General features: G+C 45.0%; 1 protein-coding gene across 2 annotated transcripts in view; it reads right to left on the minus strand.

Moving 5' to 3' along the window:
• ahr2 (aryl hydrocarbon receptor 2) overlaps window positions 1-12192 on the minus strand; it is a 217442-nt gene that overhangs the window by 66915 nt on the left and 138335 nt on the right. For both annotated transcript variants that reach the window (XM_070876058.1, XM_070876057.1), the window contains exon 3: window positions 1971-2092. In XM_070876058.1, coding sequence (XP_070732159.1) covers window positions 1971-2092 — 122 coding nt within the window. The remainder of the gene's footprint in view (window positions 1-1970; window positions 2093-12192) is intronic.

The following is a 12192-nucleotide window of genomic DNA, read 5'->3' on the forward strand; positions in this document are numbered from 1 at the left end:
TTGGCACTGGCTCCCCTTCTTCCTCCAAGCGCCCACCCCAAGAGAAAAGCCACCACAGGTAGCACAGCTTTGAGCCCCCACCGTCCTGAACCCAAGGGTAGCTATCCTGGTCTTCAACACTGTTGCTGTAAGAGCAGAGCAGAGCAGGTGCTGGGGAAGATTGGAAAATAGGGCTGAATGCTATATAGCCTTGACCTCTGCCACTTTCACAGGAAGTGCAACTTTCTGGAATGCATTTTAACCTGGCCTAAAGTGCTCACGTGAAAAACAACAGCTTCTTTCAAATAGTCTAATGCGCTGACATTTCCTATTGATTTGGGACAGGATTTGCTGGGTGCTTGCTTTGCCCATCAGAATTGGGCCCAAGGGAGCCTCCATGAGAAATGCAGTGCTTAAAGGGCTGTGTTCCCCCACCCCCAAGTTTAATTTTTTTTTTAAATACAGGCTTCTATTATTAATTTATGTTGGCATTTTTATGAAAAATGCTTTATTTTCCTTTCTCCAAAAAATACATTTATGTGGAATGTAAATTAGCTGATTATTATCTGCAAATTCAGAGGAAAGCCAACTGTAACTAAAGAATTTACAAGATTATAGCAGGACATAAAGAGCTAAGAGAAAGAGGCAGATTGAAAAGAAACTGCTTACAATACAAACTTTCATGGGAACTCTGGAACCAACAAGGCAATTAAGTGAAGAACCCCTGGTGGTTGGCAAGTCAAAATCAACTTGGCATTGCATGTTGGTTCTGAAGTGCCCCAGTAACAGTATTCCCTCGTTGAAGGAACATGAAAGGAAAGAAGGCATGCCAGAGAGATCAGCAGGTGTCAAAGCCAGGCTGGTCGCACCTGCCATTAAGTCACCAAATGTATCTGCAGGCTCTAGCACAACTACCTGGCAATAACTAGGGTCAACTGTACTGCAGGCTTCTGGTCAGCATGAAGCCAGGTGCAGATCTGTGCCATCTGCTGCAAGGACAGCTATCAACCTGCACGATAGGGACAGCACTGCCACTGACAGTCAAAGTCACCTTCTCTCTCAACTACTCCTCAGGCACCCATTCCTCTTTTAAACATCACATCCACTTCCATTCCTCATGCCCCTCATTTCGGGCTGTGGCCATCTACCACGCTCTCAAGTCCCATGTCAACCTCTTCACCAAGATCCCTGCCCACAGCTTTGCACCAAGTGATTGCTCCCCTTTGGTGAGTTCAATCTCCACAGTAATTACCCTGCTTTTTTCTGCCCTCCCATTCTTACTGTACCTCACCATTCACACCAATATCTCCACCCACACCTATACTCTGCAGTTTATGGTATCTAATTCATCACGCTATTTCGTGTAACCTTGCTACCTGCATGATCTTTATTAATAACAAAGCTATCTCTGATCACTTGCTTGTCTCCCCCACCATTCTTATTTACCTTGCCTAATCTAACCCGATTAGCGCCATCCTCCAACCCTGGAAAAAATTCCCAACATCTCCCTTGCCACACACTCTTAACTCCCAACTTCCTCTCTTCTGGCCTCCTCCCATCATGACACCATTACTCCCATTAATCTATTGAACAGCTTTCTTACTTCAACCTTTGATTCCCGCATCTCCACCAGGTCTTTTACCAACTGCCACCCTCATCACTTCCCTAGTACAGCCTCCACCTCCACACTCAAGTCTGTGGATTGCAGAATGCATTTGGGGAATGAATGGTCTCATCAAAATTAGCTCAAGCATTCCCACACATCCTTCTCCACAGCCTAATCTTCCGACTACTCGAGGACTGCCCTGGAAGGTTCGGTTCCCCTCTTTCCGTGCTCCAGATTCTGGAGAAGTCCCTAATGTCTCCCAATACTTTCGACCTGGTCACTCCTGAGTACAAAGACCGTGGAAATTTAGGGATGGTTAGTAATTTCCGAAATATTCCATCCCCTCAGTGGTGCCTCATCTTTGTTGCATTATGTTCATCCTCACCTCGAGCAATAAATCTCCCTCGGGAAACATCGGACTGCTCGGCTGAGCATTTTGCTGTCCATTTCCTCGAAAGTTTGCCGGCTTGTCTGCCAGCCAGCCAGCCTTGTTTTTCCTCATTCTGGCTGCAAAAAAACCACAAATGGACGGTTTAGAAAAGGAACAGGACAATTATAAAGCAATGTGCACTTTCCTTTTCAGAAAGAATCAGTAACAGACAAGACATTACTGAGTAAAGGCCGTGGTCACCATCAGTTTAGCTTTAATATAACGTTGGCTTATTCTGAGGGGGCAGATGAATAAATCTGCACTGACAAGGGATGCAGGTTCAGCAAATCCCAGCAGTCAATTTACAGGATTCCAGACGCGTTTCTCTTATTAATTAATACTTGTGATTCACTAATGACTCATACAATTTACAGAAACTCCATCATATTCACAATTCACAGAACATTTTACATGTTTAAATTTCCCATGGTAAATAGCAAGTATTAATAAAAGCTCCTGTGGATTGCCAGTGTTAGCGATGCTGCTTCCTCATCCAATGATCCAAAATCTCTTTGCACAACACTGTTTAATGTGAAAGCAAATCCATCCAAAGCCTGAAAATCTTCACTACAACTAAACCAGCGCTGGCTCTGCCCCCAAGTGATGAACAAACCACTTGCTCAAATGTAGCACCTACAGCACAGAAAAATGAGCAACAGTATTTAGAGAGGGAGAAATAAGGAGCAGAGACCACACCATGATGGGAGAAGATAGGAAAGGTGACCCAAAGCTTACTCGAACATGTCGAGTGAGATGGGCTGTGCTGTAGTATTCCCTGCTTTGGAAGAAGAATGGTTTATAGAATCTACTGACTGCTGGGTAAATGTGCATCGTGCTGCAATACAGCCAAATAGCCCAAGAAAATTAGGGTCAAACTTCAGTTTGTGCTGTGTGAGCAATCTCAGATAGGGATATGTGTGGTGCAGTCACCGACAATTACCCTCAGTATGAGGATGAAGGGCAAATCACCCAGGATTTCCTATACTGATCTATCCTGTGCAATTGTGTGTGTGAGCGTGTGCGTGCGAGAGTGTGTGCAAGAAGAGGATCAACCGCAGCTATGATGTCCTCCAGCTTTACAGCCTGTGGACACTCATCCATGAAGAACAACTGCTCAAGTGAGGTATCTCAGGGCTGCTAGAACTGCACCCCAGTAACAGTCGGCACTTTCAGTGCAAGAGGGAAGGGGAGAAAAACAGGGGTGGAGGCCATGGGAATGTGACAGCTGTAATTAAAATTAAGACACTCAATGTAGATCCTAATGATTTTTAAACCATTTGAACTTCAATCTTAGTCTGTGCAGATCTGTGAATGTCAGAATTAACCTTGAACAAGCCGAGATCCCTGAAGACCTGCCTACATCCCATTTGCAAGCACACGGATTTGACTGCATGTTCAAATCAAAAACCTCTACTGTAAAAAAATGAGCAACATATTCAAATTTGCAGAAAGTGAACTGTAATATTACAGCTGGTAAAATGATTTCCTCCAGTCTCTAAGGCACTTCTCTTTCAGGGTGATTATTTGCTCTCGTTTTTTTCCACGTCCTACAACGCCTACATGTCCTGGACTCCACCCCAACTCCTACGCGTACACAAACTCCTCGATCCCTGGCCTGTATCATGAGCTGGAACTGTCCTGTGTGTCTAGCTTTTGGATTATCTTCAGGACCTTTGCCCAGAATATTGCTGTGATTATCTACAGGAACATTTTCGCTGCCTTCTGTGGGAGAGAAAACATGGGGGAGATGGGGGCACGTGAGCGCGGAACTGGGGAGGAAGAGCGTGACTGGGGTGTGGGGGGGGGGGGGGAGGGAGGAAGAGAAGAAAGAGAGAGTGACGGGGATGCGGTGGGAGAAAGAAAGAGTGTGACTGGGGTGGGGGGGGGAAAAGAGAAAGAGAAAGTGACGGGGGTGGGGAGTCACTCTCCCCCACAGTCTCTCGCTCAGTTTCTCTCCCCTCCCACACCCAGTCTCACACTCCCCCACCCCCCAGTCTCTCTCTCTCGCTCTCCTCCCCCCCACCCCGTCTCTCTCTCTCGCTCTCCTCCCCCCCCTCACCCCGTCTCTCTCTCTCGCTCTCCTCCTCCCCCTCACCCGTCTCTCTCTCTCGCTCTCCTCTTCCCCCCCCCCCCCCGTCTCTCTCTCTCTCCTCCTCCCCCTCCCGTCTCTCTCTCTCTCCTCCTACCCCTCCGTCTCTCTCTCTCTCCTCCTCCCCACCTCAGTCTCTCTCTCTCCCCCTTCCCCTCAGTCTCTCTCTCTCGCTCTCTTTCCTCCTCCCTCCCCCCCCCCCCCAGTCTCTGACAGTGTGACAGGAAGGGACAATATGTATGAATATAAAGGGGCTGCAGGAGGGGTCAAAACTAAAAATCATGGTTTAAAAACTAGTATTAAAACACTTTACCTAAACGCATGCAGCATTCGAAATAAAGTAAATGAGTTGACTGCACAAATCATTACAAATGGGTATGATTTGGTGGCCATTACAGAAACGTGGTTGCAGGGGGGCCAAGACTGGGAATTAAACATACAGGGGTATCTGACAATTCGGAAAGATAGACAAGAAGGGAAAGGAGGTGGGGTAGCTCTGTTAATAAAGGATGATATCAGGGCAGTTGTGAGACGATATTGGCTCTAATGAACAAAACGTTGAATCATTGTGGGTGGAGATTAGAGATAGTAAGGGGAAAAAGACACTGGTGGGCATAGTTTATAGGCCCCCAAATAATAACTTCATGGTGGGGCGGGCAATAATCAAGGGAATAATGGAGGCATGTGAAAAAGGAACGGCAGTAATCATGGGGGATTTTAACCTACATATCGATTGGTCAAATCAAATCGCACAGGGTAGCCTTGAGGAGGAATTCAGAATGCATACGGGATTGTTTCTTAGAACAGTATGTTACAGAACCTACAAGGGAGCAAGCTATCTTAGATCTGGTCCTGTTTAATGAGACAGGAATAAGAAACGATCTCCCAGTAAAAGATCCTCTCGGAATGAGTGATCACAGTATGGGTGAATTTGTAATACAGATTGAGGGTGAGGAAGTAGTGTCTCAAACGAGCGTACTATGCTTAAACAAAGGGGACTGCAGTGGGATGAGGGCAGAGTTGGCTAAAATAGACTGGGAACACAGACTAAACGGTGGCACAATTGAGGAACAGTGGAGGACTTTTAAGGAGCTCTTTCATAGTGCTCAACAAAAATATATTCCAGTGAAAAAGAAGGGCGGTAAGAGAAGGGATAACCAGCCATGGATAACCAAGGAAATAAAGGAGAGTATCAAATTAAAAACCAGTGCGTATAAGGTGGCCAAGGTTAGTAGGAAAATAGAAGATTGGGAACATTTTAAACGACAGCAAAGACTGACTAAGAAAGCAATAAAGAAAGGAAAGATAGATTACAAGTAATCTTGCGCAAAACATAAAAACAGATAGTAAAAGCTTTTACCGATATATAAAACGGAAGAGAGTGACTAAAGTAAATGTTGGTCCCTTAGATGAGAAGGGGGATTTAATAATGGGAAATGTGGAAATGGCTAAGACCTTAAACAATTATTTTGCTTCGGTCTTCACAGTGGAAGACACAAAAACCATGCCAAAAATTGCTGGTCATGGGAATGTGGGAAGGGAGGACCTTCAGACAATCACTATCACTAGGGAGGTAGTGTTGGACAGGCTAATGGGACTCGAGGTAGACAAGTCCCGTGGTCCTGATGAAATGCATCCCAGGGTATTAAAAGAGATGGCTGAAGTTATAGCAAATGCATTTGTTATAATCTACCAAAATTCTCTGGACTCTGGGGAGGTACCAGCGGATTGGAAAGCAGCTAATGTAATGCCTCTGTTTAAAAAAGGGGACAGACAAAAGGCAGGTAACAGGCCAGTTAGTTTAACATCTGTAGTGAGGAAAATGCTTGAAACTATCATTAAGGAAGAAATAGCGGGACATCTAGATAGGAATAGTGCAATCAAGCAGACGCAGCATGGATTCATGAAGGGGAAATCATGTTTAACTAATTTACTGGAATTCTTTGAGGATATAACGAGCATGGTGGATAGGTGTACCGATGGATGTGGTGTATTTAGATTTCCAAAAGGCATTCGATAAGGTGCCACACAAAAGGTTACTGCAGAAGATAAAGGTACACGGAGTCAGAGGAAATGTATTAGCATGGATAGAGAATTGGCTGGCTAACAGAAAGCAGAGAGTCGGGATAAATGTGTCCTTTTCGGGTTGGAAATCGGTGGTTAGTGGTGTGCCACAGGGATCGGTGCTGGGACCACAACTTTTTACAATATACATAGATGACCTGGAAGAGGGTACAGAGTGTCGTGTAACAAAATTTGCAGATGACACAAAGATTAGTGGGAAAGCGGGTTGTGCAGAGGATACAGAGAGGCTGCAAAGAGATTTAGATAGGTTAAGCGAATGGGCTAAGGTTTGGCAGATAGAATACAATGTCGGAAAATGTGAGGTCATCCACCTTGGGAAAAAAAAACAGTAAAAGGGAATATTATTTGAATGGACAGAAATTACAACATGCAGCAGGTAATCAGGAAGGCGAATGGAATGTTGGCCTTCATTGCGAGAGGGATGGAGTACAAAAGCAGGGAGGTCCTGCTGCAACTGTATGGGGTATTGGTGAGGCCACACCTGGAGTACTGTATGCAGTTTTGGTCACCTTACTTAAGGAAGGATATACTAGCTTTGGAGGGGGTACAGAGACGATTCACTCGGCTGATTCCGGAGATGAGGGGGTTACCTTATGATGATAGATTGAGGAGACTGGGTCTTTACTCATTGGGGTTCAGAAGGATGAGGGGTGATCTTATAGAAACATTTAAAATAATGAAAGGGATAGACAAGCTAGAGGCAGAGAGGTTGTTTCCACTGGTCGGGGAGACTAGAACTAGGGGGCACAGCCTCAAAATACGGGGGAGCCAATTTAAAACCGAGTTGAGAAGGAATTTCTTTTCCCAGTGGGTTGTGAATCTGTGGAATTCTCTGCCCAAGGAAGCAGTTGAGGCTAGCTCATTGAATGTATTCAAATCACAGATAGATAGATTTTTAACCAATAAGGGAATTAAGGGTTATGGGGAGCGGGCGGGTAAGTGGAGCTGAGTCCACGGCCAGATCAGCCATGATCTTGTTGAATGGTGGAGCAGGCTCGAGGGGCTAGATGGCCTACTCCTGTTCCTAATTCTTATGTCGTCCTCGTCCTCGCCCCCTCGCCCCAGTCGCAATCTCTCTCCTCCTCCCCCACCCCAGTCTCTCTCTCTCTCTTTCTCGCCCAGACACACGCGGCAATTCCAGCTCACGACTCAGGTCCATCTTCCGGTTTCGGCTTCGAGGAGACTACACATACTCGTGCAAATAATCACTGTTCTCTTTTACTCTCTGTTGAATAAATTCTAGTTAACAGAATTGAGCAGTCTGAATAGGTTTGATTTGCAGCCAACAAAAGCAAGGAGATTGGAAAAAAGCATTATTCAGGATCAGTAAATATTTTGAAGCACTCCATAGACTCTCCCCGTGAGTTCTTTTAAGCTATGCCTGTGGCTCCCTGTCTGAGGTACTGCTGCAGTCACGTCTCAGAGAGCACTGACTGCCTGGTCACATCACTGTAAAGAGCAGTTTCAGGTATCTAATTTACCGTTCTCATCAGTTCTACTGGTCCGCGGGACTTTGAACTGCATGGACATGAGGAGCAAGCGATGGGTTTTCTCTGTGCTCTGCCAAGCAGAACTACAGTACTTCACCACTGGGCAGAAAGAGGGGTTGGGAAACACCCATTTTCAGGGGAGGCGTTAGGAGCTTGCAAGTCAGAGGCCCCGAGCGGACCCAGTGTTAAACTTAACGGTCTCAACTTTATTGCTATAGGAGCACCAAACCGAACCTTTGCCCAGGGCCCCCACAAGGCAAACAACACTCCTGACGATGTTCCTAACCGTGAGACATATGGTTGATTTGTTTTTGATGATTCCTCCTCCATGACCAATTTTTCCACCCATCATAGCAACTTACTTGCGCCAAATTTAGGCTGGATATCAAGCTAAGGAGGTGAAGCTTTGAAATTGGAAAGAGTTTATAACCCATAATACAGTAGAGATTACAAGGTTGGCTTTTCTCAGGTCTGAATATATCACCAATTTGCTGCCCAATCCTTTTTGCTTCTACCTGTCGTGACTGGTCACTACTTGTCTACTATGGAGGCTAAACTACTCTGTTGCGGCTGGCGCCATCAGCAAAAGGAATGATGCCACTTCAGATAACCTCCATCGGCTAACTACATGCGTTCTCAACTTTTTTTCTTGTGTGCAAGGCTGCAAATCGATTCTTAAACTGAGAAACTCGCACAATTACAGAGTTGGAACAAAGCTGCCCTGTATTTTAGCAAATTGCTTCCAAATGAGGTGAAAGCTTGCCAACTTGAATTCTTCCCATCTCAAAACCCACAGCCCTCACCAGAATGATTAAATATAGTGTAAATGCCAGACTCTTAAATTTACCTACAAACCTATTCAAATTTTCCTCTGCTGCTGCAGATAGAGACTAAATTAACCTTCATATCAAAGTTTCTGATAATAATGATAGGGAGGCAGTAAGCGCAGGATAGGCCCCATCCCAGTTTTGTTTGTCTATCCCGACTTGGACATATATTACCATTCCTTCATGCTCAAAATTTTGGAATTCCCTACCTGACATCACTGTGGGAGTACCTTTATCACTTTGACTGCAGCGGTTTACGAAGGCCCAACATCACCTTACCAAGAGCAACTAAGCATGGGCCATAAATGCTGGCCTTGTTAGAGATACCAACATCCCAAGAAAGAATTAAAAATGTCTTATTTAGACCAAGATGATCAAATGTTCCACAGAACAGGTCCTTGTGTTGTTGGCGGATGGGAAAAATAGGAGAGGGGGTGAAAGAAAGGCAGAGAGGTTAGGCTAGATAGCAATCGGCGTTAAATGAGCCGGGTCCTTGACTGGTCAAACTGGACCTGGTCTGTGGAAATAGCAAGGTGTGAAGGGACAAGTGGCATTTTCTCATTCCATACATTATGTTTTTTAAAAACATGTGATTCTATTTTTCCTTAAATGGAGGGAAAGTCATTTCAGATGTTTTTACCCATGTGATTTATATTAACAAGTTGGCCCAGACAGTGGGGGCCACATTGCAATGTATGCCAGAATAGAACTATTTATGGTTATTGTATCGAGTCACCAAGCTGAGCACCCACCTGCTCAAGGGACACTTTTACAGAACTAGAACAACATACCACCATGTGCATATAAGAATTTAACTTTTTTCTCATTCACCATGATCATACCAGAGCTAGCACATGTCCAATTCAAGCTCAGGCAGTGTCAGGACTGGCAAGGACCAAAGGCGAGGAGGAGGTGGGTTGAGAGTGGCCTCCGTCTCCAGCTGAAAACCGGAAACCATGCTAAAACCATATTAACACACACATCAGATGCTGGGCTGATAGTCTACCACGCAAAGGTCTCAACCAGGCCTTCAACTGAGCATCATAAACATGGACCTACACAAAAAAAAGCCTGGAAATATTTCGCAACTGCTTTGTATTGTCTTACATGAACAGTTTTAGCACCAGCCCCGAATTTCACTTTGGAACTGAAGTCTCACTGTGAGCAGTCTCTTTCTTTCCTGCACCAAACAATTTAACCCTATCAAAAAAAAATCTCCCTTTTTAATTTGTGCATAGCAGCGAAGGTTTGGTCTTGGAAGATGCTGTGGCAATTCAGCAAACTCTGCAAATTTCAATCGGAAGAAAATGGCTTCAAACTGGATTACAGCAATAGGTAATCTCATTTCAGTAATTAAAACCAGCAGAAGCATCAGGTCCTGGCTCTATTTAATGTGGAGGAGGAGGGAAAGCACACACACAAGCTGCCCGAGTTCCTTTACTTTCTGTGCCAGTTAAGGTCCTTTAGACCTGATCCACAGGCTCGGGTAGAAAGTGGGAACAAAACCACACACAAGCAAGAAACAGGCTGCTTTTGAATTTTCTTCTCAAGATTTTACTTGGTGGGACTCAAAGAGCTATTGTTCTCGAAGCTTTGGGGAGTGTTAGGTCACCCACAGTTTACACCCAAGCAAGTCTGTGCGGGTCTACGAATGAAAGAGAAATGAATGCATTGCGTCAGCAAGCAAATCTTAGTATGTGGGCAAAGGGTTTCAAATACCAAAGCTTCTTTACCAGCACATCAAAATTAGCAATGGGGGTCACAATTTCTGCCCACGTTTTTCTTCCCTTCTCTCTTGAAGGTACAGTCTTCCTTCAATATTCACCTGGTGCCATTTTTTTATTTATTCACGGGATGTACGTGTCGCTGGCAAGGCCAGCGTTTATTGCCCATCCCCAATTGCCCTTGAGATGATGATTTTAGTCATCAAAGTTAATGAAACAACCCTGGTCACCAGCCAACTGCATGCCTGTGATATTAATCACATTGCCGGTTGGTTGTGCCATTGCTTGAGGCAAACTTATGTTAATTTTCGGTTGAGTGCTACACACTGGAAAGGAGATAGACAGATTTTTTTAAAAGAGAGCATGCGCATGAGAGGGAGCAGGAGAAGGAAGACAGAAGAAAACAGAGAAAGAGATTCCTTTCTTTTAAATGAATATTTTCAAATCAAATTGTGACATTACATTGAATCGTAGAATGCTACAGCACAGAAGGAGGCCATTCAGCCCATCATGCCTGTGCCGGTCGCAATGTTCCATTCACCGTTTTGTTTCAGTCTTGCTTTTTTCCCCCCCTAACCTCCTGAGAACATTGACTCCTTGCGGATTCATAGATAACAGGCACCTTCTGGTATCTCATCCAAATACCCATGTTTTAAGCATGAGCCTTTATAGACTGTCAGCAGGCCCTCGACCTTGATGGCTATCACAGTTGTACCAAGGACTGTGAGCAGCTGTGCATCACCGAGGATTCTGTCCATTGTGGTGCAAACATGGCACTGCTTGAATGGAGTGTGTGAAGCAAGTCGTCCGTGGTTAGCCCAGTTAGGGTTACTAATCTCTTCCAAATCTGAAGCCCACTGGAATGTGATAGTTGTGGGGTGGGGGGGCGGGGGATGGGTGAAATCCTGGAGAGAGAGCTGGGGTTTGTTTCATTGCTGCTGAAAATTCATTGAAAACATTAATAACTAGTGGCACCACATTACCAGACACTACGTGGAAAACATGGACTTATTTCTTATTTTTTTCTAAGTTCAGATTTGTGGTGTCTGGCTTACATTTTAGAAATTTCCAGACACCCGGCCAATAATCGGACTGGTAGTTGCAAACCAGCCAGCAATTGGGCAATCTCTGCCTGGTAGACCAAAGGAGTCACCAAGGTCAGCAATAACCACCTGTAAAAAACAAAGACCGGGGGCTGGGGGAGGAGGTACCAGCTCCAAGGGAGATTTTAAGAAGAAACTGTTACTTGCAATAGGTCAATTTCAGTGGACACGATTAGTATAGAGCACACAGCGAAGGAACATAACAAATATGTCTTTGTGGTTCAAATGTTACTACAGAAAACTGCTAGGCACCTCTTTGTAAAGCGAGATGGGGAGTCATCAGTGGGACGTACTTGCAGGCTTCAGGTCAGCATTGAGAGCGCCTTAGTGGTTGGTCACTGAACTAACCTCTTGAAAACAGTCGAAGAGACTAGAAGGGGAAAGGGCAATTCATATGCAACACACCCTTTCAAAAAACACAGAAATAAAGCTGGAGGATGGGTAGGCTTGTTATGCATCGCCGAGAGTCTTAAAGATAAGCAATTCCAGCCGCAGAGCTGGCTGGCACTCAAATCAGCCACCGATGATCGGGCTGCGTTCTGTTACTTTGTTCTGTAACAGCACAATGCTTCAAGAATTGTAGTGTCAGCTGTAGCTCAGTGGATAGTACTCTTGCCCCCGAGTCAGAAGGTTGTGGGTTCAAGTCCCACTCCTGAGACTTGAACACAGCAATCGAGGCTGACACTCCAGTGCAGTCTGACAGATGAGATGTTAAACCGAGGCCCCGTCTGCCCTCATTTGAATGTAAAAAAATCCCATGGTATTATTTCGAAGAACAGGGAGTTACCCCTGGTGTCCTGGCCAATATATATCCCTCAAAATCAACATCATTAAAAACAGAGTATCTGGTCATTATCAT

Source organism: Pristiophorus japonicus, chromosome 3, assembly GCF_044704955.1.
Source record: "Pristiophorus japonicus isolate sPriJap1 chromosome 3, sPriJap1.hap1, whole genome shotgun sequence".
NCBI lineage: Eukaryota > Metazoa > Chordata > Chondrichthyes > Pristiophoridae > Pristiophorus > Pristiophorus japonicus.